Here is a 27978-nt window from a genome sequence, read left to right on the forward strand (position 1 = left end):
TCTCATCTTGGTTCTCTTCGCACACCCATGCTCGCGCGACGTAATAGCCATGCATTATCACTATGTGACGTCCCGTCTGTATGCGGGCTCCAAAGTAAGCATAGATCACGATATATCAGACGCGCCTGCAGGCGCGGAGAAACGAGCGAGAGCGATCAGACAACAAAGGTGGTATCCCGGTATGTAACTAGGCGTTGTACGAAAGACAGCACGAAACGAGAGGCATGTAACAGGTAGGAGGGAGTGTGTGGCAGTATATTATAGTGCAGTACATTACTCTTGCGACGGTGCCCCGGAAGCGGGGGCGTTGCCCGATGAGCCATCAGAAGAAGTCGGCGCATGGGCCTCGACATTGACAGCAGTCGCATCAACAGATGCGGTCTGCGTCCTCGCATGCGCGTTCATAGCCTCGCTCATCACAACATCACCATCGCCCAACAGGTGCTCGACCATCGAGCACTCCATCTCCGTCAGTGACATCAGCGTGCTATTATCCAACGGCGGAGGCTCAGGAAAGTCCGCAGCAGCAACGACGCCCACCCCCGGAGCCTGCGGGAACCCATGCCTCGCAAAGAACATGTCCACGAGCAAGCGACACTCGTCCGCCGTGCGCGCCGCCGCGAGCAGCCGGCGCAGCTCGCCGACTGCGCGCGAGCTGATATGTTCCCGGTTTGAGCGCCGCGAGCGCCTGCGCTCCGAGCGGTCCTTGGTCGGGGGTGTGAGTGTGAGTGTGGAAGACGTCGGCGCGGGTGTGGATGGGAGGCTGCTCGGGGTTATGGGCGTCGCTGGTCCCTCTTCTTGATTGGGCGATGGCGCAGGCTTGCGGGGTATCGGCGAGCGGCGCGACCTTGATGGTGAAGGTGACACCCCTCTGTAGGCCTCGCCCTGCGGGCTGGGAGAGAGTGTCTGCCCATTGACAGGCTGGGTAATGGAGGTATTGATAGATAACGAAGGAATACGGTCAGGTGTGGTATCTTTAGGGCTGGCAGCGCTCTCCCTGATCGCGTTGTCCTCTGGCGGCACAGCGGCACCATTCACGTGGCTACGAATCGAGCCATTGCGCGATGGGACTGATACGTTGTCCGCGGGTATAGCAAGCGAGGGAACAGGTGGCCGTACCTCAACCTTCTCGTCCCACGTCGGCACGGCCTTGCGAACGCTGCTGCGACGCACAGGGAATGCATGGCTGCTCGAGTCGTCCGTCGACGCCTGCGACGACGCAACAGAGATCGAATGTGGCAAGAGCGGCGCAGTCGAGGGGACAGGCGAGGCGGGTTGCCATTGTGGGGAGCTCAAGGAGGATGGGAGCGAGGGCACGGGAGAAGGCAGCTTTGGCGCCTGAGAAGGATAAGGCCGCGAAGGGCTAACCACAACGACGTTCGGGAAGGAGCGCTTCGACGAGAGGGACGGTGCCTTGTACGATGGCGGCGGATGAAGATTGTTCATGCTCGCTTTCCGTCCCAGTATACGCGCAGTCCTCGGCGTCCTGGGTTGTTCCTCGTCGCCCTCCGCTCTCCGCCCATTTATCTTATCCGCCGACCCGCTGGCCGTCAGACGGGACATCATGCGCGAGAACCTGCCCGATCGGCTTTTGGTCGACTCGAGGGAGAATACGCTCACACTCGCGTTCGACGAGCGCGGGGGAGAGTCGGGCGACGTGGGCGGGCCTTCTTCCAGGAACGCGATAAGATCGCGCGCGGACTGCGAGATGTGCGGGGGCTTGGGCTTGGGCCTGTTCGGCTTGGCAGAAGTAGGAGTGGCATTGTCATCCGAGCCCGCGGCGTCCTCTTCATCGCCGTCTGACCCTCCTATGATCTCATCCAAGTCGATCGATTCGCGATTCCGAGCCATCTTGCGTGAGTTCTGACGCCCCGCTGCGCCGTTGGTGGGTGGCTTTTCCGCAGCAGGTGATGCCTTTCCGCTGTTGAGACGCGGTGAGGGCATGTCCGAGATGGAGGCAGCCCGTATGCGAAACTGGGATGGCGACGATCGTGCAGAGAAGCTCTTGCTGCTTTGTCGCATCCGGTTCCCAGTAGCAGGTTGGGCGGTGGAGGGTCTGCTAGGGAGCTCCTCCTCGTCTTCCACGATCGAGTCGACGCGCCGAGGAAGGGGCCGCGCTGCAGTGGAGGACTTCCGCTGTCGATCTGCCATTGATGCGTGGCCATCACCACCACTCGCCCTATCCGAAATTTGCCCCGCTCGGCGGTTCGCACGCAGCGTGCGCTCCCTGTTGAACACCTGTGGACGTGTAGTAAGGAAATTGGGCGCAGGGAACGAGCAGAGTAGGCGCACCTCCATGGACTTGAGCCTGTCGGGGGTGAGGGAGACCTTCATGGTCGCGCCGGAGCGCATGAGCTCGTCAAACTCATCGAGGCCCTGCGTGTGCATCAGAAGCATCAATATAGGCGCCCACCAGCTAGCACGGCGCGTAAAACGGATCACGCGCACCTCCTGATCGGGTTGCCCCTTCTCGGTGATTTCCGGTTGTTCGCTCGTTAGTCGCATCCTGATCGTCGTCGCCCGCCCCTTCTCCGACGACGACCTCCCCCTTTCCACCGTCCCTGCCGTCGAGCTCGCCGACTTGAGCGACTCCAGCGACGCCCGCGTCCGTGCACGCGCAACAGCAGACTCCGTGACTGCCATCAGCTCGGCATGCGTCGACGGCGGCGGGAGGGGAGATGAGACCCGGTCGCTCGTCCGCGAGAACGACTTGCTCCGACGTGTCTTGGTCGCCCGCGACAGATGTTCTATCTGATCATACACTGTTCGCACGTCACGGCTCGTCATCATTCAAGCTCGCGCTAGCCCACCTTGAGCGGTCGGGCTCACCTTTCGTCGCCCGGAACGTCCCATGTATGGCGTCGTCTTCGCACAGCGCGATGAACAGGTCTTGCACGGTCGCAATGGTGCGGCTGCTATCGCGTGCAACGACACTGCTCACATTGGAGAGGATGTGTCTGTGTATGCGCGTTCTCAGACCGGGCGCGGCCCAGGTGAGTCTGTCCCACTCACTCGCAGATGTATCTGGTCCCACAGTCATGAGTGATGTAACTGATGCATGCAAGCGAATGGATGTACATACTCCAGGATTGCAGTCAAATATAGCGCAGCCGGCGCAAGCTCGGCCACGCTCAGTGGGAGCGCGCCACCCATCCGCTCGTTGAGACGCCGCTCCGCCTCCGTGTCCTCGTCCGTGTCGTTCATCGTAGAGTACGCCTCGCATTTAAGGCGCAGTAACTACGCATGCATCAAGCCACAGTTTGGCATCAGCCTGTCATTCACACGGCATGCCACGCACCTCGAAACTCCATTGCAGATCAAATGGTCGCTCATCCTCCGCAACGCTGCTGCGCACCGACGCCGACCGCGACGTCTCCGGCGTCGCCGTCGCCCGCTCACAATACGCCTTCAACTCCACCTCCGCCTCCAGCAACGCCTCCTTCCCAAGTGTCGTCGGCACGACCTTTAGCAGCGCCGCCTTGAGCCTGTCGGTCGCCAGTGAGAGCGCCTCATTGAGGATAGTGTAGAGTAGCTCGTCTAGGAGCACGTTCACGGATTGCAGCGCCTCGTAGACTAGCTTGATGGGCCGGACGTCGGAGAGGATGACGTCGGCGGAGCGCGAGGAGAGGTACGCCGGGCTTGTAGGGCTCGAGAACATGCTCGCGTGGGATTAGTGGTCGACGTAGAGCAGCCGAAGAGACTCGAATCGCGTAATGGCGTGTCCAGTAGAAATAGTGTGTCGAAAAGGGCCCTAGCCAGCAATGGCAGCGCTGAGGCCGTCAATACTAAGCGACGTCAAGGTCGACGTAAGGGAGAGAAAGAGAGCAGCAGATGGGCGGCGACTGAGCCGAACACCCATATGTGTATGTAATTCAATTATCACCCGCGCTTCGCGGAGGCAATATGCATATGAATCCTATCAGTCTTCTGTCACAGCTGTGATCCCAGCTTCCGCCGGCCTGTGGCACCGCAACAATAAACCAACAAATATACGACATTGCATTTAGAAAGCGATGAGTAACACAAGAGGTATCATTTAAATTCGTAGAATATCATGCATGGATCCGCGAGCCAAAATCCCTGAGTTCACCGAAATAACAACGGGTCCACATCCTCTTCCTCCCGCATGGCAGGCCATACATACGCCTGAGACGGGTGGACCCCACCAGACGTCTGAACGGGCGGCGCGCCGTCCTGGTGCAGTTGCCCATCCACCGCAGCGGTCTCCTTGCTGTTCATGGCACTGACACCGCCGGCGGCATCACCGTGGCGTTGATCCAAACGCCTGATCCCGCTTCCGCTGGCGAACGAGGAATGCTTACCACCCGCACTGACCGACTCAGGCTTCCGACCTTCATCACCATACGGGTGCAAAAAGTCCAGCTCGTCACGCTCCTCATTCGGCTCGCTCTCGCCCTCGCTGCTCTCCTCCTCCTCCAGCCGCGGCGGCCACCCATCACTGACGCCCGGTGGCGGGAACAACACGAGCCCATCATGGATGTACTGCGAGACCATGCCCGAGTTGAGGTCCTCGCACCGCTGAGACGCTTTCTACGCGCGATGCGATCTAACTTATTCTCGATCAGGTATGTAGGTAGTGCTGTGTTCTCGTCGGCCCGGCCCGGGCCTGCTAAGAACCTCCACATACATTGGCATGCCCTGCCATGGCGAGGCTCGTCTTCAATTCGCTGAAAGCTCCAGCCTCGCTGCGCTCGTTATACTCTTCCTTCACGAGCCCCATCTTCACCACGACACGTTTGGTGCCACATCGCGCCTTCTCCATCATGGCAAATTCCCATCACGACCTCTTCGACTACACATCAGGGCGCTGGGTGTAAGTCTCATACATGTTGTTCTATAGCATACATTTCTGACCCGTAATCCAACTTGTTCAGATTTAACGATGCTCTTCGTCACGCAGAGCGGAGACTCGTTTTCGACGTCGAGGGGCTAGGTCGACTTGCAGCGCAGTCCGTTGGTCAAAGTCCTGCTGATGTCGTCAACTTATCAAAGCTCGCTGAGGGCGGATTTAACCGTACCTTCCTCATCACCTTGCGCGACGACTTCCAAATGGTCGCTCGTATTCCGTACCCGGCTACGGTCCCCAAGTACTTCGCTGTGGCCAGCGAAGTCGCCACAATGGAGTTCCTCCGTTCCTCTGGGCTGCCTGTTCCCCAGGTATACGGATACTCGCCTGCGTCGGACAACGCGGCGAAGACCGAGTACATCTTTATGGAATTCATGAGAGGTACGAAACTCAGCGATGTATGGCTGAAGCTGGAGGAAGCGGATATCGTTTCAATCTTGCGCCAACTTGCTCAGCTCGAGTCTCAAATGATGTCGATTTCTTTCCCCGCTGGCGGAAGCCTCTACTACGCCCACGACCTGGAGAAGGTGGCCGGGAGAGCGGCCATCCCGCTCGAGGACGAGCGTTTCTGCGTTGGTCCAGATACGATACTGCCTATGTGGTATGGCAGGAGATCACAGCTCGACGTAGACCGGGGACCGTGTACGCCGCTTTCTGCCTTTTTTTATTACGCCCTTGAACCAACCGATTACTATAGACGAAAGCGCCGAAGCAGCGCTCGTACCAGCAGCCCGCAAGGAACTGGCTTATCTCGAGCAGTTCGGTCAACCGCTCTTGCCGTTCCGCCGCGAGAGGAGGGCTGGTTACCAGTACCAGGAGCAGTCGCCGTCGGCCCACATCGAGAACTTGAAGCGCTATCTCCTCATCGCATCGTCACTCGTGCCTAGGGACCCCGCCCTCGGTCATTTCTGCATCCGCCATCCAGACCTCCAGCAGAGCAATATCGTCGTTCGGTGGTCGTCCGACTCTGGCTGGCAAGTCGTCAGCCTGCTCGACTGGCAACACGCCTCCATCCTGCCCCTGTTTCTCCTTGCCGGCATACCCCAACGCCTCCAGAACCACAACGATCCCGTCTCGCAATCTATGACGCCGCCTTCGCTACCGGAGAATTTCGACAAGTTGGAAGAAACCGAGCGGACCGCAGCGGAGGAAGTCTACCGTCGCCGCCTTGGCCACTACCACTACGTCACGAACACGGAGGAGTACAACAAGCCCCATTACGATGCCTTGACGGACCCCATGTGCGTGCTCCGCAGCCGCCTCTTCCACTACGCCGGTAACCCGTGGGAGGGCGAGACTCTCGAGCTGAAGGTTGCGCTCATACGAGCAACGGAGAGGTGGGAGACGCTTACGAGGGGAGGCGCGCCGTGTCCGGTCGTGTTCGACGCTGAGGACGCACGCGAGACGACGGAGCTGAATGAAGTACAGAGAAAAGCAGACGAGGCTTTCGAGGTGTGGCAGGACATACTCGGCCTCGGGCCGGAGGGCTGGGTGCCCACCCAGGACTACGAGGAGGCCGTGGCACTCTGCAAGCAGATGAAGGAGGAGGCGTTGACGGAGGCCAAGTCAGAGGAGGAACGGGCGGAGATCATGGGTCACTGGCCCTGGGACGACATGGACGAGCAGAAATATATGTGACGAATTGAGCTAGATATTCCGCGGTGTTATAGTATATCTTGTCTGCTGTTGTATTTACTCTTTTCATATCTGCGACAGGGCGCCCAAACGCGGCGGCTGAACCATGCGAGTGCTAACGTCGCGCACAGAGAAAATACGAAGCATCCAAGTCGTAGCCGGAAAGGGATTCCCAGAAACAGTTGGGCTCAGAGTCCGAGTTATCGTCTGTCTCTAGAGGCGTAAGGACGACAGAGCTTTCAGGTTCCGAGTTGCACTCTGTGTCTGAAAGTGTAGATATGGCAGGATCGTAAAAGAATGGAGGAGCATCGTAGCGTCAGTCAAGGCGTTGCCGGAGAGCTCTGAGAATTGAGATCCAGTGGTACACCCAGCTTGTTGGGTCGTCAGTCGCCTCTCTCTGTGTCTGTCTGTCTGTCTGTCTGTGATTTGTTGCCAAGAAGTATGGAGACGTAGGCGACGTCAAGATCAACGTAAGAGAGAGAAAGAGAGCAGCAGATGGGTGGCGACTGAGCCGACATCCATGTATGTAATTCAATTATCACCCGCGCTCCGCGGAGGCAATATGCATATGAATCCTATCAGTCTTCTTCCGCCGGCTGTGGCACCGCAACAATGACCCAACAAATATACGACATTGCATTTAGAAAGCGATGAGTAATATCAAATTCGTAGATAATCATGCATGGATCCACGAGCCAAAATCCCTGAATTCACCGAAATAACAACGGGTCCGCATCCTCTTCCTCCTCCATGGCAGGCCATACATATGCTTGAGACGGGTGGACCCCACCAGACATCTGAACGGGCGGCGCGCCGTCCTGGTGCAGTTGCCCATCCACCGCAGCGGTCTCCTTGCTGTTCATGGCACTGACACCGCCGGCGGCATCACCGTGGCGTTGATCCAGGCGCCTGACCCCGCTTCCGCTGGCGAGTTGTGATCTTGACTGCTCCTGTGAGGAAGGTTTACCGCCTGTACTGGCCGAGGGCAGCGGCAGCGACTCAGGCTTCCGGCCTTCGTCGCCATATGGATGTAAAAAGTCCAGCTCGTCACGCTCCTCATTCGGCTCACTCTCGCCCTCGCTGCTCTCCTCCTCCTCAAGCCGCGGCGGCCACCCATCACTGACGCCCGGTGGCGGGAACAGCACGAGCCCATCATGGATGTACTGCGAGACCATGCCCGAGTTGAGGTCCTCGCACCGTTGAGACGCTTTCAGCGGCCGCTCGCTCACGATATTGTCGTACTCATCATCTGGCAAACGCCGGAGCAGCTCCAGCTTCTCCTGCGCGCTTTTACCCCCCATTTCGACCGCGGCCACCCTCTCCGCGAGCCGCCGCGACTTGCGCGATGACGCTCCCGCATGCAGCCGTCCTCCCTGGAAGTTGTACGTCGAGATGCCTTCTAGCACCTGTGTATGTGTAGTGTGTCAATGTCCAAGCTGTAGAGCCACTGGTGTTACTTACCCTCGCGCCGAGCCACTGGTGCACGCCCCTGTCGATCGGATGCCTAGAAACGCGCGGAGGGATGATCAACCAGGACGGGACCACCTCAGGCAGAGGTGGCAGTGGCTCCAGCACTGGCACAAATGGTGCCGGAGTCCGCCGCAGTACCTGCTCATTATGCGTAAAATGCTGATGATGCTCGTACAACTCCTTTGAGCTCTCGAAGGACCGATCGCAGCCTGCAAAAACCATCAGTTGCGATTGACGCCCTATTCGAAAAAGGCAGTACCTTGGAAAGCGCAGAACAGCGGGTGAGAGGCGTGCCTCACGAGATGGCGCTGGAGCGCCCCTTTGGTATGGAATATCTTCGCGCAGCCTCGCCATCTGCAGGCGAACACGCCCTGCGGACGCAAACGCATCAGCTCACCCCCGCGTTCAACCAAGAAAAAATGCCTACAGAGCGCAAGCTCTCTGTATGCTGTACGACATGCCTCACAAGGGACTCGGCGGAAGCCATCACAACGTCGCAGCCCTGCCACAAGCAGCGGGACTCGCGCAGCCGGGAGCACGACAGCTGCACCGCCTGCTGATGAAGCTCTTCTGTGATAAACACAGCATATGAGATATGTCTAGATCTACGGCTACACGGACCACTATAAGGACGAACCTTCCCTTCTCCGCTGCTCGTCAAGTTCTATTGAAATGCGACAACCTATATTTCAGCTCGCCAGCCGTTATACCTACGTGTATTGCCACGCACCGTCTTCCAGCTCGGTCGGCGACAGGCCCCTCTCACTTCTCCTCGTCTTCCGCGCTCTCTCGCTCCTCTTATACCGCTTTGCCCATGCTGGCATTGGTGGCATGAGCACATACATCCTCCGCGATTTCTTCTGACCCTCCCGCCTGTATTTCAAACCACTTTGTATCTTCGGCCGAGAGGGGCCTCCGATGATTCGCAGTTCATCCTCATCGTCACTCACGACCATCCGTCTCTTTCCCTTCCGGTCGACCTGGGCCGTCTGTTCCCCCGGCGAGCTCTGAATAACCTCAAACTCTTCCATCTGCACGTCTCCATCTATATCCATGCCGCTGAAGCGCTGCTGCGAGCTGGGTAGAGGAAGACTTCTGGATTCCTCGATGTCCGAATCGGCGGGCGAGGGCAGGAAGAGAGGCGTTCGAGCTGACGAAGCCCCATGCTTAGTAGGAGAAAGCAAAGTTGCAGAGTGTCGGTCCTGCATCGACGATAAACGTTGCAGACGCGCGCTGTTCATTAATGCATCTACAAGAGTGGTACCCACAGGACCGTGTTCAGGAACGTCTTCGGGAACGGGAGAAGCCGTCCTGGACGTTGGCGGGCCTGAAGCTACGGACTCGGGAGCGGGAGGCGTTTCTGGCACCTCGTTGTCGGACAACTCGAGGACCGATACGCCGGCCTCTTCTTTAACACGCACATTTGCTATGTTGTGGATGAGAGGTGATGGCTCGGTCTCGGGTCCATTGTCCGGAAACGTTTCGTTTGGTGCTGAAAACACCGGGGCAGGGGTTGCGAAGGACTGAGGTGGTGCCGCAAACGCGTCCGTTCCAGCGTTCACGATGTTCATCACATGCACAAGGCCACTTGGTCCCTCGGTCTCGGATCCATTGTCCGGAAACATTCCGTTTGGTGCTGAAAACACCGGAGCAGGAGTTGCGAAGGGCTGACGAGTTGCGGAAGGCTGAGTAGTTGCGGAAGGCTGAGTAGTTGCGGAAGGCTGAGTAGTTGCGAAAGGCTGAGGTGCTGCAGGCGCGTCCGTAACAGCATTCATGATGTTCGTCATATGCACAAGGCCACTTGGTCCCTCGGTCTCGGATCCGTTGTCCGGAAACATTTCGTTTGGTGCTGAAAACACCGGAGCAGGAGTTGCGAAGGGCTGAGGAGTTGCGGAGGGCTGAGGAGCTGCGGAAGGCTGAGTAGTTGCGAAAGGCTGAGGCGCTGCAAGCGCGTCCGTTCCAGCATTCATGATGTTCATCATATGCACAAGGCCGCTTGGTCCCATATTCGCCTCGTCCATCGGCATCTCCACCCCAATCGAGGACATTTCTCTCAACGGCTCGCTCTGTGGCACATTCTCCGACAACCCCAGTACCCTGCGCACATTCTCCTCCGTCTCCCGCTGCGCGAGCTCCACCGCACCTGCCGTCGCAATCTCCTCGACAACGCTGGGGCTGGGCTCATTCCGCTCTGCCGGCGACGCAGAGAGCGAGTTCGTCCGCCGCCTCTGAGGTGGCGTCCGCTCCGCTTCCGAAGCGGGCGTGCTCAGAAGAGGTAGAGGTATTATTGCTGGCGCTACGGAGCCTGTTGGACGGCCGAGCGAGCGCATTATGTCGTGAGCAAGCCGAGATTTGTCCGCTTTCGCAGGTGTCAGCGGGCTCGGCATCCGTTTAGGAGGTGTTTGCGTGCCTGTTACGCCGTCTCGCGCAGGCAGCTGTTCCTGGACAACCTGTGGGGACGAAGAAGGGATAGGCTCTGATATCCAGTGGAACATCGGGTACGGTGCTTGCGTTCTCTCTTCCTCGTTAGTAGGAGGAAGACTCGAAGACTCGAGCTGAATATGCGAAGAGCTCTCTGCCGGGGGAGGTTGCTGTGGTGCATTTTGCGCAGGATTCGAGATACCCTCCATCGGTACCGCTTCAGATTCCTCTTGCCTCTTCCCCGTGTTTTCCGGTTGCGGATGCACTCGCTGAGATTCAGGTGGTTTACCGATTCCGGACCTGAAGTTTAACACCGTCATCGAGAACTGAGGGTTCAACATCTCCGGCGGCGCTGTCTCACGCGGAGTCGGCTTCGTGGGTGAACTAGATGGCTGCGAACGCGGCAGCGGCAATGGCGGACTCGAAGGAATCTGCGGCTGTGTATTGTTCACAGCAGCGGATGGCTTAGGTCTTATTGGAACTGGCGTGCGCATGGGGGGTGCAGATGGTGGAGTGGGAGCACTAGTACTCGCACTCGCGGGCTGTGAGACTTGCGGAGACGCCGAAGGTTGCGAGGGTGGTGGCACTGTGGCGCCGGAGGGTCTACGTAGTCTGTCCCTGATGTTGTAGACTATCGCCTGAACAATGCTGGGATCCAGAGGCTGAAGGATGCCGCCTATGAGCCATAATACCACGTATAAGAATGGGAAAGACTGACCTGCAACTGTTCTACCATCAGCTGAGTGACCACCTTGATCGTCCCTTGATCCTGCGGCGGATATGCTTGCGCGATCCTCGCGTGGTAAGCAGCAGCGCGTTCGATCATCTCGGGAGCGAATTTATTCTTCATCTTTTCCTTGAGCTCGTCTAATACTCCAAACATGACGTGATCCACGATCATTGGCCTTAGATTCTGCGTCGAAAATCAGTATGAAACAACCAGAACAAGGAGGTAACATACCTGCAGTAGATTGATAACAGTCATGTATGAATCTCGAGGATTCACTGTCGGTGCTGCAGCTGGCGTCTCTGCCTTATGTCGAGAGGCGTACGTCGTCTTTGCATGAATGACTGTATCAGCACCGCTTGCAGTTGTACCGAGGGCGCCATGTAAAGAAGAAGATTCGCGGTGAATTGGCTGCTGCTGAATATTACCATGACCTGCGGGTGCTGCCGCCTGTTGGCCTGTTGAAGGCGGCTGGACAGCCTGGTGATGGCGCTGAACATGTGAAGATGAAGGAACGGCCCCGAATAGCGAGCTTACGGGAGCTTGGGTGCTCACGGGGCGCTTAAATAGATATTAGTGGTGTAACGCAGCGGTATTCTCACGCAGACTACCTGAGTTTGAGTCATAGCATCCGCTGCCCATGCAATAGGCTGAGAGTACTGGCTGGAATAGTACATTTGTTGAGTAGATGGGTTCGGTGTTTGCGTGAAGGGCGACGGATTTTGATATTGTAAGTAAGGTCGATGTTGCGGTTGCAGCAAGGGATTGAGAGCGGTCGGGTGAACATTGTCAGTCCTGGTCTATTTCGATATGTCAGAGTGGCACCTAATATAAACGGTGATGTACATACAGATTGAGCCCTTTCATACAATCCCGGGCGATAATAAGGTGATGGCGCGGCATTCACAGGCGGAGCAGTGGTAGGTGTTGTCTGAGGCATTGTAGCCGACGAGGATGAGGGCGTTGGCTGAGCCGGAGCGACAGATCTACAAGAACGGCCCCACGTAAATCACGATCAGAGAAAACCAACCATGTGAGAGCTTACTGAATAACCGCCGTTGTTGCACCATGGAGCTGCGCGAGCACTCGTCTAAAGTGTATAGAGGTAAGCTGACGCGCAACAGCCACGACACGGTACACTCACTCTGCTTCACGACCAGCCTCCGCCCGCCTCTGAAGCTCCTCATGCACCGCCATGTACCTGTGCAGCCCAGTGTCGAGTTGGCGTTGCGCCGCTTCGATGCCTTCTCTGTACTGCCGGAGCTGAGCCATGGATTGCGCATACTGCGTAGGTGTCACGACGGCTGTCTGCAAAAGCGTAAGGTCCTGAGGGTTCACGGTGTTGTTATCGTTGTTTGCCTGGCCATTGTTCATGGCGGCGAGGAGGAAAAGAGCGTTTCGAGTAAGCGACTGGCGGCTGTGTGATGAGATCGAGCGGAGGAAGGTTGCCTTAATAGGCCGCTTAGTCATTGCATGCTCGACGCGTCGGTGGCTGAGCTTTCGGGACTGCTCTCCCTCACTTCAGTAACGTGAAATGTCGAGAGCAGCGTCTTGTCTGCGCTGGATGCGCCTTGCCTCTCCTCGAGCGCGAACCTTGGCCTCGCATGTCTCCCCGTCCATCAATCCAAACCCATACCAAGTGTTCGACCGGAATGCAAAGCGCCTCCAGAAAGACCGCTCGGCGATGCGGGACGGAGGCGAGAGAAGCAGGACCGTCGACTACGTGCGCGATGAGGTTGCAGACCGAATGATTGAGCGTCTGATGGTCAGTCCAGTGCATTGTGATCATGGAGTCTGGTCTGTCAGGGCTGAACGGCGCATCTCAGGACATCAAGAGGAAGTTCAAGACCATTCTCGACGTAGGCTCCGGCCCTGGTCATTTTTCCAAGTTGTTAGATCCAGAAACGACAGAGAAGGTGGTGATGCTGGACTCGAGTGGTACTACACCCTTCGGATCATGGGGTCGTCCTCCCATCTGACCATAATTGTAGAGAAGCTGCTTCACCGCGATCCCGACTCGGAATTTGAAGGTGCAGACAAAGCTAGGGATTTCTTGTCTCTCTTCTAATGGCTAATATATTTAATAGTTCAGGTAGAGCGGATACACGCCGATGAGGAAAATCTGCTCAGAGTGGTCCCACCGAACTCGCAAGAAGCTATAGTATCCTGCCTCAGTCTGCACTGGGTCAACGACCTTCCTGGTTCGTCCCTTCACTTCTCACATACTATACATTCAGCTGAGCCTCAGATCATTTATAGGTGTCCTCGTTCAAATCAGAGAGGCACTCCAGCCTGACGGCGTGTTCTTGGGAGCTTTATTCGGAGGAGACACTTTATTTGAGCTTCGGTACGTGATCATCCGATCGTGACAGCCTTTCCATTAATGATTCATGTAGCACCGCTCTCCAGCTCGCCGAGGTCGAGCGCGAAGGAGGCATCTCTCCTCACATCTCCCCAATGACCGGTGTGTCCTTGAATGCGACCGACGAGTGGCTGAATGCTCACATCTCTCAGACTCTCGAGACATGTCCAACCTCCTCGGACGCGCAGGTTTCACGCTGTTGACCGTCGACGTGGATGAAGTGAAGGTAGCCTACCCATCCATGTGGGAGCTTATGCAGGACTTGCGTGATATGGGAGAGAGCAATGCTGTGATCGGACGGTGAAGTTACCTTTTTCTCGGCACTCATTACGTACTGACATCCCACCCCAGGCGGAACTATATACATCGCGATACTCTTGCAGCCGCATCCGCCATCTATAAAGGTATCCCATTCTGGTCCATTTTTCTTGCTCCTGTTAAGGGCTCTTCTAGAGCTTCACGGACTTGAAGACGGGACGGTGCCAGCGACGTTCCAAATTATCTATCTGGCGAGTGTGGTCCAGCCGCCCATGGATATCCACTCATTCACGCGAGACGCTCTTCCTAGATCGGTTGGAAGCCCTCCCCGGAACAACCTCAGCCCCTCGAACGAGGCTCCGCAAAGAAAAGCCTCAAAGAGGTTTTATGATGCGACTCACGGTCGTACACGCCCTTTGCACACCGTCGTTCAAACTCGGCTATTGGTCTGCTTCTTGCTCCTCCTGCGTCGTACCTTCGTTCATCCGTGCCTCAACAGCAGCTTTCGCCTCGTCCGCTTCTCCTTGCTCACCCGCCTCCTCCAAAGCGTGTGCATCAATGGTAATCTCCTTGACCTCCTCTTCGCCTTCAGCCCCATCGTCATCTCCCTCGCTTGCATCCCCGCTCTTATCTGTCCCTCCTTTCCCCCGCTTGCGCGCCTCGTGGAACTTGCGCTTCGGGATCACCGCCCAGAGCGCCTGCTCCCAGTCGCGTGTCTCGACCCACTTGAGCAGAATCTCGAAGGTCTGGTTCACTGTCAGCACCTTGCGAGTCTTGAGCTCTGCAAGGTACGTTCCGATGGGCAGGCGTGCGGAGCGAATATGTGTATCGCGGGATTTGTTCAGGCAGAGGTTCTGGGGAACGTGAGCGGTCGGAAGCGAGACGAGGGGCGAAAGGTAGGACGAAGGAACAATGCGTACCTTGTACCTATTGTGATCACATATGCCACCTATGATGTACGTTTCGTCCTCTTTCAGTTCTGTGAGTTCCTCGGAGGAGTCTGCAGTGAGATAGACCACACTTTCCCTCGGTGCCGACACAGGCTGCTTTCTCCGCCTTTTGCCATTTCCTTTGCGCTCCTCCTGCCGCTCTGCATCCCCAACATTGTCGGGGGCATCTGTATTGTCCATGGGCGGGACAGTCTCGTCTTCATGTTTGCCCTCCTTCGCACCCTCCCATAGCTTCTCGTAACCATCCTCCCACCATTCTGCGTCTACCCACCGCTTATATGCGGCATTGTTCAAGCTCTCCAGACGCGTCAAGGTGCGTCCATTGAGCGACGTGAATAGCAGATGCGCGAACGGCCGCTCCGCCTTCCTGTTCGCACTGTAAGTGTACGCGAGCTGCGACGTAAGCGATTTGACCTCCTACACGCTGCATTATGAGCTTGAGGGGCGCAACGCCCATCCGCTACACGACTCACATTGTCCGTCATCATGCTGTCGAACCCGAGGTCGACGACGACCGTCGCTCCGAAAGGCGTGCGCGGACCCTCGCCCATCCGCCTCTTCTTCCTCGAGAGGGCCTGCTCATCGTCCTTGCCCTCGAGCTCCCCAGCAGCCCGTTTCTCCGCCTGGACGCGCTTCTTCTCTTTCTTTCTCTCCTTCTCGGCCGCGCGCCGCTCTTTCTTCAGCTCCGCTGTCCGGGCAGCCTTCGCCAGTCTCTTCTGCGCGTTCTTCGATAGCGGCTGGCTGACATTCGCCGTGTTTTCGGGCACGGTCGCCTGCGGCGTGTCCACCGTAGTTTTCACGTCAACGTCATGAGAGCTCATTGCATAGGCAGAACTGTTTCGTGGAGTCGGGGCGGAAGGAGCGGGAGGGCCGCGGTGGCGAGTGACCGCATGCACATGGAAACCCAGACTGTGGGTTGTCCCTTGCGCAAAGTCATCCTCACTGTCCTCCCTATCTTCCTCTTGTATTTCTTTCTCATTATCGTCCGACGCCCACCGTCTTCTCTGAATATGGCGACAGTGCAGCCTCTCAAGTTCCTCACCGTCAATCCTCGGACGAAACACACAGCCACCGTGATATTCATCCATGTCGGTCCCGATAGACTCCTAGCATGATGGGTTCCGCACATTGACCGGCATAACATGTTCGTTTTCATTAGGGCTTGGGCGATTCAGGGCATGGGTGGAAACCTGTTGCAGATCTCTTTCGCACAGACTCCATGCTTGGCCACATTAAATGGGTCCTCCCTCATGCGTGAGTAGCATCGGTCCGTGTGTTGTTTGCATTGCCCTGCTACTATATGTTGCTTAACTGCACATAGGCCCACGATGAAAGTCACAGCCAACATGGGAATGGAAATGCCCTCATGGTAAGTCGTCAGTCGTGTCCGCAGGACGTCCTTCGCTTATGCATTCAACAGGTTTGACGTCCTGAACTTCGAGTGGAGGGCACAGGAGGACGAGGCCGGGATGCTGCGCTCCGTGGCCTCCATCAACCAACTCATATCGGCTGAAGTCGACGCAGGGATTACGGCCAACCGCATCGTGCTCGGCGGGTTCAGTCAGGGAGGAGCTATGAGCATCCTCACTGCACTCACTTCGGAGCGGACTCTCGGCGCCATCGCGGTGCTGAGCGGATGGTTGCCGTTGACACGAAAGATCAAAGCCGTACGTGCTGCCTATATACTTCGTCCTAGGACTAAGGTCTGATCACTGTCTTACGCACGCTCAGATGGCAACCCCGAACAATATCAACACTCCAATCTTCTGGGGCCACGGCGAGGATGACCCGCTGGTCGAGTTTGACATGGGGACGCGTTCAGTAGAGTTCCTCAAAACTGAGTTGAAGATCAAGACCGCGGAGCCAGACGAGCCGCAGAAGGGCGGAATCACCTTTCGCTCGTATGAAGATCTCCCACACTCGACGAGCAACGAAGAGCTGCACGATCTGAAGGAGTGGCTCAAGAAGGTGATGCCGGATGCATGACGCAGATAAGTACAATAAATCTGGGCGGTAACGGAACCATGCTTGGACTATGAGTATGCGAATGTACCATCTGTGCAATATATACCACTAAGCAAGCCGGCTCAGCGGCTGTAACTGTATTGTCCCTTTCTTAATATCATGTAGACCCCAATTGTCTCAGTCGAAGAACTCCTAAAGATACACTCCATTGCAAGAGCGAGAAAGCACAATAATACGTCACAACTGAATGGTATCTAGCCATTGTCCCCTTCCTTCTTGCCAGGACTTGAAGGAGCAGCGGGAGCTGTAGCTGATGCCACAGCCGCGCCTACCGCTCCGAGCTTTAGCTTGAACTTCTTCTGAACCCCTTCTGACGTCTTCGCAGCCCGCACCTTACTCGCCGGCGAATTCGAATCCTCCTTTTCCGAATTCGATCCCACGCTTGGTCGCTTTCCCTTGCTTGCGAGTCGCTGGAGCAGCTCGTCGTCATCTTCTTCCCGACGCCTCTTGACGCCGAGCTCCGGCGGCTTATCAACTGACAGAGATGGAGATAGTGGGCCAGAACTGAAGAGCTGTTCCAATAGGTCGTCTTCATCCGCGGGCGGTGAAGTCACTGCCTTCGGCGTGATTTGCTTGTGAGTGATCCGAGGGCTGGCAGGGATACGCTCTGATGTCGGAAAATATCCGCTCGGGATAGCCGCAGGACGACGCGGTATCGATGGAGACAACGGAGCCGCAGTGTCACCCTCACCAAAACCGCCAAGATCGTCGCTGTCATCATACGCAACAAGCGCACTGAGGGGTTGTAATGGTGCAGATCGAGGACCACGCGCAGACAGGTTCGGGCCACGGTAACGTTTCCGCTTGAGGGAGTTGCCTCTGGGTGGAGAACTGTGCACGGGTAGGAGGTCTGCCTCATCGTCGTCATCCGCATTGAAGTAATCCTCCTCCTCTGCTGAGAGCAGGCTGCCTTGCCCCCAGCGCCGCGTCGTGTTCGGCGCTGGCCTGGAAAATGATGTCATGCCTTCGCTCGTAGTAAATCAAGTAGGGGCTGAACTTACTTCTCTACATTCTCCGGTGGCGGCGGAGCCATGTTCATCTCATGTCGATGGATGAGATTCTGGAATCGAGGACCTCCGAACGGCGTTGCTGCCAACTCTCGTATCTTCGACTCGTAGTGTTCCATACAGTGCGTGATGACATCCTTCACGTTCTCCTGCAAAACATTGGTCATTATTAGCGACCAGCTTACGCGATCCTCGCTCAACATGCATCCGACCTTGCGCATATACTCGAAGAACTCCTGACAGGAAGCACTAAGCAGATTGTCTCGACGAGACTCGCGAAGAGTCAAGTCAAGAATAGACCGGAAGATGTCATGCTTAATAAGATGTTTGAAGATGTTATTATTATTGAGCTTCAAGCATGCCCGGAAGAGACGGAACGCGGCTGAATGAATTACCCGTCGGCTATAAGTGCCACGTGTATGATCATTAGACACCGGAAACTCACCAAGCCGTAGGTGCTTGTCCCTTGCACTAAGTAGCGATGCAACGCGAGGGGCCACATTGGACGAGAGTAAATAATAATGGCTCCGGAACGAATGCTGAAGCGTGAAGTTGGACAGCAAGTCGCACAAGATCAGGTATAAATTCGCTCGTTCCCGAGACATGGTGAGCGAATCATCTGAAACGCACAATGAGCGATCTGCGCAGTGAGATCCCGATGCGACTTACCGGTCAACGCCTTAAACTCGGGAACGTCTCCGAACGGCCGCATGATAGTACCGAGACACTGCTCATAGAAGTATTCTAAAAACTTCTCGTGAACCTCGATATCCTTCTGACGCTGGAGCATCTTGATCCCCGGCTGCATCCCCGGCGGCTGTAATCGACGATATTAACAGCCCAGTTCCGCCAAACGGACCGTGTACTCACGTGCTGCTCTGGAACGTCATTTGCCACCTCTAGGGTGCCCTTTAGCAACTCACCAACTTGGCTTTGCACGGCCAGATCTCGACTCTTCACCAATACTTTGCACATGGCATCCAGAAGCGTGTCCTTCTCGCCGATCTTCTGACCCTTCTCTTTCGCAAGATTGATCTCCCCGAGCTGATCGACCGTGATGTGCTTGCGGATACCGAACACATCGTGGTCCACGAGTGTGGTTAGTATCTCTCCAGCAGCAGCAATCATCTGGCGTCCTTCTTCATCAGTCTCCGGCTGTATCAAGGCCCATTGAACGAGCAACAAGATTCCGCGATCCACGAGAGTGCGGAAAAGGTGGATGCGTGCTGGCAGTTGAATGTTTTTGCCCATGATGCAGAGCTGTTGGATAAGAGAGATGATCTCTCGACGACGCGTCATCTCTTCGTCCGACGATTTCGGTGAACTCGTCCCATTCGGCTGAGCAATGCCGTTTGTCTTTGCCTCTGATTGATCTACATCCATCTTCTCTACACCCTGCGGTATATCTTGCGAACCGACATTCAGGCCGGCAATATTAGTCACCCCGCTGAATGCGCTCATGATGTCTTTGAAGAAGGCGGCATCGTTCTGCACATAATTGATGATGTCGATTTGATTGAAAAGTATCGATGAATTGAGCACGTTGAACGTCGAGTCGTCAATCGCACGCGCAAGTACGACATCTTTCAGGAACTGAAGACGATACGTGTGGTGCACCTTCCTCTGGACCGCCTCGTCGTGGAGCGGGATGGGTTGGTGAAAGTGCGCCGTCTGGGACAGGAACTCTCGGTAGTTCGCCTTGTGCGTGGGGAACTCGGGGTCGTCTGAGTGCAGGTATGTCAGACAGTTTGCATGCATATAGTCAGATCAGCGTGACGGACATTCGAGCATGCCGATGACGCCGAAGAAAATGTCGTCTTCGAGGATGTATTCATAGAGGCTATGATCGTTCAGCATGACTACTAAAATCCGGAATCAGAGACTACTCTTGTCTCACAATATATTGCAACTCACAAATGGTCTGCATGCAGGAGCACAGTGCATGCAAATTCTCAATATTCTCCAGGTCCTCCGCTTGATGCATCACGTCGATCAGGCCTTTGATGTAGTCCTATTCATCGCAGTGGTGAAAGTTGGGTCTGCGCGATAAATTGCGCCTGCACCAATTATCACTTACTTCTGTTTGGATGTACTCCACAATGCGCTCCTTGATCGCATTTGTCCGCGCCAGAGATTTGATGGCTCTCTCGATATCACCTATGATGCCTAGCTGCGGTTGAGGTAGATGCCCCGAACGAAAGATGCTAGCTGTTGCGATAAACTGTTCTGGACCTATCAATGGAGAGGAAGACATTCCTGCCTCCTCTGTGCATGCATCACATATTAGTACTGTGTCGTTCATACAAAGCCGTTGTCCCAACCTCGTATGGTCAAATGTCGCTGGACCTCCTGGATAAAATGCCACACCTCCGCGCATCCATCCGGATCTTGAAAACTGAGCGAATAGTCGACTCCGTCAGGCTCGGTCCATACAATGAGGGTATCTGATGGGATAGCTGCTCAGCAACCGCACCGACGTACCCATAAATCAAACGCTTATCACTCACCCTGCTGCCGCTGATAGACGTCGTGCGCTCGAATAGCGGTCTGGAGGATAATCTGGTCCTGATTTGTCTCAGAGCGCGCAACCAAGAATGCTTCAGTCTCTTGAAGATCACCGTAGCAGAACGCGGTGCCTTGGTCGACCCAGCGCGAGCCGATGAGCTCGTACACCTTGACGCGCTTAAGGTCCTGGCTTTCCTCCTCCATCCAGCCACCCGCTTCCTCACCATACATGACAGCAGCCTGCTCCTGGGCCTGCTCGGACGTCGCGGAGCCGTCGGTCTCTTCCCTGGTGTCCGCTGCAAGTGTGGCGCTTGCGTCCATTCCATCTCCTAGAATTATCCTCTCTGCACCATTGACGCGTCGCACGGTCTCTGCAGGCATCGACGGTGGATGCGTGACATCGGGAATATTTTCACCTTGAACGGCGATAGGGCGTCCTTGCTGCTGATCTCGCTGTTGTTGTTGCTGGGGTGGTTGTCCCGGACCGGGCGTCACTACGATTTCCGTTTCAGTAGCAGATCCGGGCGCAGCATGAATGCTGCTCATGACAGTGGAGATGCGCCGTCGCGGAAGGAGTAGGGTGTGCGGGAAATAATGGAAAATGCAACGAGGCGAGGCGGCGTGGTCAGCGTTGGCGACAAGCGTGTTTTCCGGTGTTTGCAACCACTCCGCGCTCGTCACGCGCCGGCGTTGCAGGCCACACGCGTTTGCCTCGCCTTTCTCGCCTGTGTCCGATATTCAGTGCTATATATACGTCGGACACGCGAATACTTTTCTCGACTCCAGCAATGTCAGCGAAATTCTGGCTGATGAAGGCAGAGCCGGACTCTCGCATTGTCAAGGGCAAGGACGTCAAGTTCAGCGTGGATGACTTTGAATCAGTCAAGACGACGCCATGGGAGGGAGTGCGAAATGCAGAAGCCCGGAATCTCATGAAGGAGATGAAGGCCGGCGACAGGGTGCGTCGCACCGACCATATCTGATGCATCGCGGACTCATTAGCATATAGGTGCTCTTCTATCATTCCAATTGCAAGAATCCAGGTAGGATTCTGCAATGATCCGTTGTGTGCATACGGTTGCTGAGATTGTATGATCTCAGGCATCGCGGCTTTTGCAATGGTGAATGGCGCATGTCGCCGTTTAGCGAAACGCGAAAGTTGAACTTTTCCCCTACGCAGGTCACTAAAGAGGCCTATCCTGATTGTAAGTCGATGTATAATGCTGGTGACACGTTGCTCTTTATTGATCGTTCCAGGATTGTGTGTAGACACTGCATGGGATCCGTGCGTACCCTGATCGATTGTTAACAAGCAGTGATTGCCGACGACCCTGACTGTCACACAGAACACATCCGTACTATGACGCTGTATGTAGGGCTTCGCACAAATCGTGACATGCCTTGACCGCCTTCATTTCAGAAAACAGATAAGGCAGATCCAAAATGGTACATGGTCGACGTTACCTTCGTCTCTCGCGCGGCCCACTTCGTTCCGCTGTCTTTGCTGCGGAATATAGCGGCCGCTCCACCAGACGCACCTCCAAGCGGAGTGGAATATATAGGGTCAGATGGTGTTAAAGCCATCAAAGGTGTGTCTAGCGTATTGTTTGAGACTTTCTAACAGTACGTTGAGGCCGATTCTCCCCGTAGAGATGGTGCTAGTCACGCGCGGCAGACTCAGCGTACAAAGGGTGGAAGAGAAGACCTGGGGAGTCCTTGAAGACTTAGCCGAAAAGGGTGGTTGGGAAGAGGCCGGTGTGAGCGCTCCAAAGGCAAAAGGGAAGAAGAAGAGTGCTTCAAATGGTGCGGCGTCGAAGAAACGCAAGGGCCCTGGCAAGGCTACGAAGGACGAGACGAAAGATGATGAGCCTAGTGTGACTGCAGAAGGCGGACCGCCTGCAACGCAGGACGTGTCAGACGAGGTGGCGACCACAAAAAAGAAAGTGACAAGCCGGAGTCATAAGCGCAAAGTGGATGATGGAGACACGAAGCCAGATGAGGCACTCGTGCGACGGTCGACGCGTTTGAGGAAGAACTGAATATGTGGATCTCTTACATGCTTTTGGTAGGAATTGTAACCGTACTAGCTCTGTATACCTTGCACTTCGGATTTCTTATACTGGAATCTGCCATTAAGCGGCTCATATTTGCATTACCCCATTGAAGGGGCATGGCATTCAGATGCCCCTGGCCAGCCACAGCTCAAGCCATCTGTTTCATGTTCCTGACACTCTTCGCTTGATATCTTGAACCATGATTGAGCCTAAATTCAAGGCTTGACCAATTGCTCCAGGTACCTCTTGCTGCACCATGAGGCTACTCAACGCCGGCATGCCTCTAGTGTCTAGCTATTCGCCGTAGCTCTCTGTCAACTGCATCGCTGAATGTTTTACACATCTGAGACACCAACATAATTGCTGCTGTCAGTCTCTCAATGCTTCACAAGAGAATACCGTGATGGGACCACTGTCGAACGGCGCTTTATATTTGCAGATGGTTCTCTACAGTAGTACAACTCATGGGTATCCAAATGCGCCGAAATTTCATGCGCTCATACATCAGTAAGACACTGTGTACTCTATAATGTTTCTTTACGCTGCAGGCAACACGATCTTCAACCAATCAGACAGATCTCGCAACTCTTTGTTGCTCGCCGCATGGTCCAGATCGTCGTACGCGTGGAACGATATTCCTCCTTTCTGCGGGGCGTCTTGAGACGCAAGCGGGACGCCCACCCTGTTTTGCAGCGCATCCACCGAACGCAGACCGAACTGATACGAGATGACCGGGTCCTGCTTGCCGTGCCCCCAGAATATAGGAATGGACTTGACATGGTCCGATGCCATCTACACCGAAGCACGTCAGCGTCCTCATACTCAAGAGTGCAAATCGCACACACCATCTTGAATTTGTTCGTCAGCGGGAGCCACCCGCTCAGCACGAACACCCCAGCGAGCTTTCGCTCGGAGGTGAGTCCCGTCGTGATGCTCATCGCGCCGCCTTGGCTAAAACCTCCAAGGACAATCCGGCTTGAAGGAATGCCCGCGTCGACTTCGGCAGAGATCAGTTGGTTGATCTCACGAGCGGCGGCAAGGATACCCGCTTCGTCCTCGGGGTATTTGAATACGTCGAACCTATCGGATGAACATAATCATCCAGCCTGAAATGAGGAGAGACAAAGGGCTGATGTGGCTCACCATGCAGGCCATGGGGCATCGACGGCCTCCGACCCTGTGAGGATACTGTTCATCTCATGGTCAGCATATTCTAACTGATTCGACGGTATGCGTGCGAGGGATACTGACGCTGACGGTAGAACCCACTTCACATGGCTCAGCCCAGAGTCTGCAGCGAGTCTCTCCATGTTGGGTTTCCATGAGGCACCGGACTCGCCCACACCCTGAAACGCAAAGATCAGACAAGTCTGAGTCTGCGCCACACCGATTCATATGTGGTGGGACGAACATGGATCATGATCACCGTCGCGGTATGCTTACGACGCGGCGCGATGCTCATCAGCTTCAACGGTTGTAGACCCGCCATCTGAAGCGATGAAAGCGACGTATTCGCAGGGCTAGTATCTGTTGAGGAAGGTGTCCAAAGTGATGTGGAAGTGCCTGTTACGCCCAGCTGTGATCCTGCAGTTGGCTCGGTCCGCTTTTGGTTCGGACGTGTGAAAGGAAGAAATACGGTAATCAGTACTGCCAGGAGCAGGAGAGGGAGGACAACACGCCCAGAGAACATCCCCGAACATGATGGGCTGCAGGTGAACACGCATTCAGTGGTCCATCGACATGACAAATGGAGTTGCGAGGAAATCGGCCTTGTGGCATTGGCCGAATGCTGCCCGAAGGTATTACTTCACTGAAGATATGCAAAATTGCTCTCCGGGGGCATGCAACACATTCATCCTTTCCCATACTTATGCGCATCAAGCATATAGGGTCCAGCGGTGGCAGCATGCTCTTTGGCAAATACTTAGTACTATACATATGTAGGAAAGTAGGATCAGCGTGATGTACTCTCATTGAGACTAGCCAAACAGCATATGTGCAACTAATGCAAGCGACGGGAGACAAAGAATAAATGCTAACGTAAGAAGACAGACAGTGCCACAGCAGAAGAGCCAACGAACGAGACATTAGGAAGTAGTTTCGTACGAAAGTTAATTGTCGAAACCCAGTGTATGCGAAGACTGTTGCTGCGAGGATATTGCGAAGCTTTACGGAAGATCGTCCGAAAGGATCAACGGGAACTATAACCAGACTAAATGTGCAGTGGAGAGATGGAGGGCGATGTTCATATGTCGTTTACATGCAGAATGAGACTTACGGCCATCAACCTGCGCGGCTGGCCTCTATGTTGGGTGGGGTTGAGGTCATACTGTGTGAGAGGGGATCGTTGTTGACATCAGCGCTGGGCTGGTCGGGTATCGTCGAATGTGATGGAGAGATGCCGAAAGGGGAGAATGAGCTGCTAGTGCCCGCCGCAGCGCCGAAACCTTGTGGGCTGCTTCTAGGGAACGCCGGAGGCGGCGGCGGCGAGATAAATCGAGGCGGAGGAGGAGACATAGAATAATGATATGAAGTAGGCGATGTCATGCCCGAGTTGTCACGGCGGGAAGCAAACGCATCACCGATAGATTGAGCGATGGTAATGCCTTGCTGGTGTTGTAAGCTAGACCCGCTGTTCGCGCCGCCCGTCGGTGTGCGCACACCCAAAGGATTCTTGCTATAAGACAAACGAATACCGCCACCTTTCACCAGGCCGTTGAGCGTATTGCCATACAGTTCCTGAAGTGCCTTGGTGGCGTAATTCACATCCTCAAACTACGGTAGGAATGAGTCAACAAACCATCACAAGATAATGATAGCGACTTGCCTCGACGAAACACATCGGCCCGTTGCTCTTCTGCCTGAAGCACAGCTTGCGATACCCTGGCCGTTTGGAGAACAAATCCCGCAATCTATCTTCCAAAAAGCTGAGGGGAAGTCCGCCAGGCGCCGGAGATGTCGGTAAATTGCCTACGTACAGCGTGTTGATCTACACGATCCCATCAGTAACCCGTCGATCACAACGATCACGCATGACATACCGGTGGATTCTGGTCACCAGGATTCCTACCGGTCCCAGAGCTAGCACCCGACGCCGGAGAAGGCAACTGTGGCGAAGTTGCACCGGCTTCGGTATTCAAGGCCAGCGCCACGACGGATCGCGACAGCTCCTCTTCGTGCCCGCTCTGGGACCCACTCACACTCGACGAACTGGACGCAGGGATCGACGACGCAACTGCTTCCGACTGAGAGATAACGCTCTGTTCCAATTGATGCTCACCGCTCGGCGAGAATGGTCGCGGACGGGAGGGTAGCGACGGGTGACTAGGGAGGGACGACGAGTTCGACTGCGGCGAGAAGGGAGCGCTGTGAATGCTCTGCATTATGCTCCCACTTGGCGACGTCGCCGATAGCGGTGCAGACGTATTCCCGTCGTAAGCACCCGGAGGAGAGAGCTGTGGTGGGGAGGTTGGGCGAAGCGACAGGTTAGATGAGAGCATGGATAACGACATCTTCCGAAGGGTAGCATTGGACCCAATGTCGCGGAAGTTACCCCACGGACTGTTTCCCGCGTTGTTGGCGCCCTCAATCTGGGATGCGATACTCTGCATCGGAGGCGACGATGGAAGAGTGATCGAGCTTCCTGGAAGGGCCCCGCTCTCAGCCGACAGCAGCGAGTTTGCGCCCTGCCGAACCATCTGCTGAGGAACAGAATGGAACGCCTCGAACGCAAACGAGTTCTGTCGCATGCGTGCCGCCTCCTTTTCCTTACGCTTTCGCTCGCGCTCGCTCTCTTCTTCCGCACGTTCGCGGGCACCGCGCGTGGGCAGCGAACTGAGGCTCATGCCGGGCATGACAGCCGCAAGCTCGCGACGTCGATCGTCTTCCGCTTCCCTCCGAGAACCAAGACCAACTATTCCCATGGCGCCCAAAGCACCACCAAGCTCCCTCTCTCTCAGAGCAAGCGCTTCACCGGATCCTGCAGCAAGGGTGCCCGCGCTCAATCCGGCCAAACTTGTCAAGCCGGGGTAACCCCCAACATTTTCAGGGACACCACCCGATGGTGCGCTCGCATTAGATGGGCCACTAGGAGGCACTCCGGGTCCACGCTTTGTGTGCAAGTTCTTCTTCGCCATTTCTGCTTTGAGTACAGCACCGCGCTCGACATCAACACGGCGGCCCTGAAGAATGTCACGTGCCTCCAGAGCTTCTTGCCGCGTGCGGAACTTCGCGAATCCTATGATCTGCTTTCGGGGAGGCTGTACGTTAGACGGAACGAAATGACCGTCATCATTCTGCACGGGCGCCGGCGCCGGCCAGGAAGTCGTCAAGCCGTCTCGCCCACCATCCACGACGACACCACCTTGATTCACGGTCACCAGGTTGTACGGATCGTTCGCGCCAGGATACTGCATGCGCGAACCAGGGCCTGTCGCTCCTGCTCCGCCGTACGCTGTATACTCCTTGTTGGGTATTTTGAGCGTCGCAGCCTCAAATCCGGACGAAAAGGTGAACATATTCTGGAATTCCCGCTCCTGCAAATATGATGAAACATATTAGCATGATCTCAGATGGCCTCGGAGGTAGAGCTCTCCGATGGAAGGAAGGCACGCACCTGCATATCTTCCGGGAACCCGACCACAAAGATAGTGGAGATCTCTTCCTGCTGCTGATTCGCCGTGCTCCCGTTCACATGGCCCATACCAGAAGCGCCCGTCAGCGAATTTCCCGGCCCACCGACGGCCCCAGGCCCAGGGCCATTCGTGGGTAAAGTGGGTCCGAACTGCGCGTGCGACGCAAGAGCTCCATGGTGTGGATGAGCAAGTCCGTGCGACATCCCGTTTGCGAAGGGACCTTGGAAGACCTGCTGGACACCGGGCTGGTGGATCGGGAGAGCGCTCGACAGGGAACCCTGCACGTTGATTTGCTGTGATTGTGCTAGAGTGGATTCCATCCCGGCCGAGCGGAATGGTTCGACAGAAAATGATTGCTGCTTGCCTTGCGTAAGCACACCGCCGTTCAACCCTGCACTGCCCTGAGGTCTCACGGGGGTATAGTCGTGTGCACGCCCGGGGTGGTGCATGGAGTCGAATGCATATGAAGAGGGGGGCGGACTCTGGAGGTTTTGAATGCCGTATAGATCTGTCGACTGGGACTGCGTCTGGTATGTGGCGTTGTTGAAGCTCCCAGAAGTGTCACCAAAGGGAACGGTGTTGTGACGAGAACGGGGAGGGAACGGGTTGAAGGATGACCTGTATGGGGTCGTCGCACCAAAACCGTTGATCTTGGACTGGAGATTAAGAGCATCGGGCTCCGTCGACGATAAGGGGGCATAGTCGCCCGCGAGATGAATGTTGTTCATACTGTTATACATTGAATTGGTATTCGTGTTTTGCGGGCCCGTACCGTACGGATCGGCAGACTGCGCGGACTTGAGATGGTCCGGAATGGCGTTATTGTTACTGGGTGAACCAGGACGGGGAAGCTGCGCTTGGGTCTGCATGGAAATGTGGTATGGAGCTGATGGGGAGCCTATGGACATGGAAGATGCGATGGACAGCGACCCGAACGCGTTGACAGTATTTCCGGAGGCCTCCAAATCCGACAGAGAGGATATGGGCTCAGCGTCTGCTTGGGCGTCGACGCTGTCGAGCAGAGAGCGATTGATGAACTCCTCGCCCGACGGGTGGGAAGCCA

The 27978-nt window shown here is 55.8% G+C and overlaps 10 protein-coding genes across 10 annotated transcripts; 4 read left to right on the forward strand and 6 right to left on the reverse strand.

Moving 5' to 3' along the window:
* Positions 1–273: 273 nt before the first annotated feature.
* LAESUDRAFT_714246 (uncharacterized protein) lies at positions 274–3658 on the reverse strand (the record flags this gene model as incomplete). The annotated part of the gene is made up of 7 exons (XM_040907055.1): positions 274–2238; positions 2293–2376; positions 2449–2762; positions 2830–2957; positions 3013–3024; positions 3083–3237; positions 3299–3658. The coding sequence occupies 7 exons, from the start codon at positions 3656–3658 to the stop codon at positions 274–276; spliced, it is 3018 nt and encodes a 1005-aa protein (XP_040764251.1).
* Positions 3659–4711: 1053 nt separating this feature from the next.
* On the forward strand, positions 4712–6992 carry LAESUDRAFT_725964 (uncharacterized protein). The gene is made up of 3 exons (XM_040908927.1): positions 4712–4987; positions 5040–5509; positions 5565–6992. Exons 2-3 carry the CDS (start codon positions 5071–5073, stop codon positions 6503–6505), a joined length of 1380 nt encoding a protein of 459 aa, XP_040764252.1. The 5' UTR covers positions 4712–4987; positions 5040–5070; the 3' UTR covers positions 6506–6992.
* A 1468-nt stretch (positions 6993–8460) lies between these two features.
* On the reverse strand, positions 8461–12548 carry LAESUDRAFT_181275 (uncharacterized protein). The gene is made up of 8 exons (XM_040901477.1): positions 12265–12548; positions 12166–12210; positions 11971–12106; positions 11732–11920; positions 11355–11681; positions 11112–11306; positions 8703–11055; positions 8461–8636 (listed from the first exon to the last, which is right to left on the reverse strand). The coding sequence occupies exons 1-8, from the start codon at positions 12492–12494 to the stop codon at positions 8596–8598; spliced, it is 3516 nt and encodes a 1171-aa protein (XP_040764253.1). The 5' UTR covers positions 12495–12548; the 3' UTR covers positions 8461–8595.
* A 78-nt stretch (positions 12549–12626) lies between these two features.
* On the forward strand, positions 12627–14350 carry LAESUDRAFT_725969 (S-adenosyl-L-methionine-dependent methyltransferase). The gene is made up of 11 exons (XM_040908928.1): positions 12627–12885; positions 12947–13058; positions 13112–13150; positions 13208–13321; positions 13380–13467; positions 13517–13584; positions 13635–13782; positions 13834–13886; positions 13936–13991; positions 14051–14186; positions 14240–14350. Exons 1-10 carry the CDS (start codon positions 12655–12657, stop codon positions 14129–14131), a joined length of 990 nt encoding a protein of 329 aa, XP_040764254.1. The 5' UTR covers positions 12627–12654; the 3' UTR covers positions 14132–14186; positions 14240–14350.
* Positions 14181–15511, reverse strand: LAESUDRAFT_653560 (uncharacterized protein; the record flags this gene model as incomplete). Its single annotated transcript, XM_040904434.1, has 3 exons — positions 14181–14594; positions 14661–15107; positions 15164–15511. The coding sequence occupies 3 exons, from the start codon at positions 15509–15511 to the stop codon at positions 14181–14183; spliced, it is 1209 nt and encodes a 402-aa protein (XP_040764255.1).
* Positions 15512–15700: 189 nt separating this feature from the next.
* LAESUDRAFT_653525 (Phospholipase/carboxylesterase) lies at positions 15701–16676 on the forward strand (the record flags this gene model as incomplete). The annotated part of the gene is made up of 5 exons (XM_040904429.1): positions 15701–15778; positions 15850–15944; positions 16012–16059; positions 16111–16357; positions 16422–16676. 5 exons carry the CDS (start codon positions 15701–15703, stop codon positions 16674–16676), a joined length of 723 nt encoding a protein of 240 aa, XP_040764256.1.
* Positions 16677–16909: 233 nt separating this feature from the next.
* LAESUDRAFT_653530 (DUF625-domain-containing protein) lies at positions 16910–20458 on the reverse strand (the record flags this gene model as incomplete). The annotated part of the gene is made up of 11 exons (XM_040904430.1): positions 16910–17660; positions 17717–17871; positions 17935–18104; positions 18168–18341; positions 18392–18539; positions 18593–19446; positions 19504–19581; positions 19637–19733; positions 19800–19987; positions 20044–20166; positions 20230–20458. 11 exons carry the CDS (start codon positions 20456–20458, stop codon positions 16910–16912), a joined length of 2967 nt encoding a protein of 988 aa, XP_040764257.1.
* Positions 20459–20941: 483 nt separating this feature from the next.
* LAESUDRAFT_700377 (DUF55-domain-containing protein) lies at positions 20942–22420 on the forward strand. Its single transcript, XM_040906412.1, has 8 exons — positions 20942–21186; positions 21237–21270; positions 21329–21348; positions 21408–21432; positions 21497–21512; positions 21574–21595; positions 21648–21816; positions 21878–22420. The coding sequence occupies exons 1-8, from the start codon at positions 21016–21018 to the stop codon at positions 22264–22266; spliced, it is 846 nt and encodes a 281-aa protein (XP_040764258.1). The 5' UTR covers positions 20942–21015; the 3' UTR covers positions 22267–22420.
* Positions 22421–22679: 259 nt separating this feature from the next.
* Positions 22680–24019, reverse strand: LAESUDRAFT_700378 (uncharacterized protein). The gene is made up of 5 exons (XM_040906413.1): positions 23693–24019; positions 23533–23627; positions 23425–23469; positions 23127–23361; positions 22680–23073 (listed from the first exon to the last, which is right to left on the reverse strand). The coding sequence occupies exons 1-5, from the start codon at positions 23969–23971 to the stop codon at positions 22819–22821; spliced, it is 909 nt and encodes a 302-aa protein (XP_040764259.1). The 5' UTR covers positions 23972–24019; the 3' UTR covers positions 22680–22818.
* Positions 24020–24564: 545 nt separating this feature from the next.
* On the reverse strand, positions 24565–27784 carry LAESUDRAFT_736936 (uncharacterized protein; the record flags this gene model as incomplete). The annotated part of the gene is made up of 4 exons (XM_040910738.1): positions 24565–25056; positions 25109–25270; positions 25323–26816; positions 26897–27784. The coding sequence occupies 4 exons, from the start codon at positions 27782–27784 to the stop codon at positions 24565–24567; spliced, it is 3036 nt and encodes a 1011-aa protein (XP_040764260.1).
* Positions 27785–27978: the final 194 nt, after the last annotated feature.

This window comes from Laetiporus sulphureus (assembly GCF_001632365.1).
Source record: "Laetiporus sulphureus 93-53 unplaced genomic scaffold LAESUscaffold_20, whole genome shotgun sequence".
NCBI lineage: Eukaryota > Fungi > Basidiomycota > Agaricomycetes > Polyporales > Laetiporaceae > Laetiporus > Laetiporus sulphureus.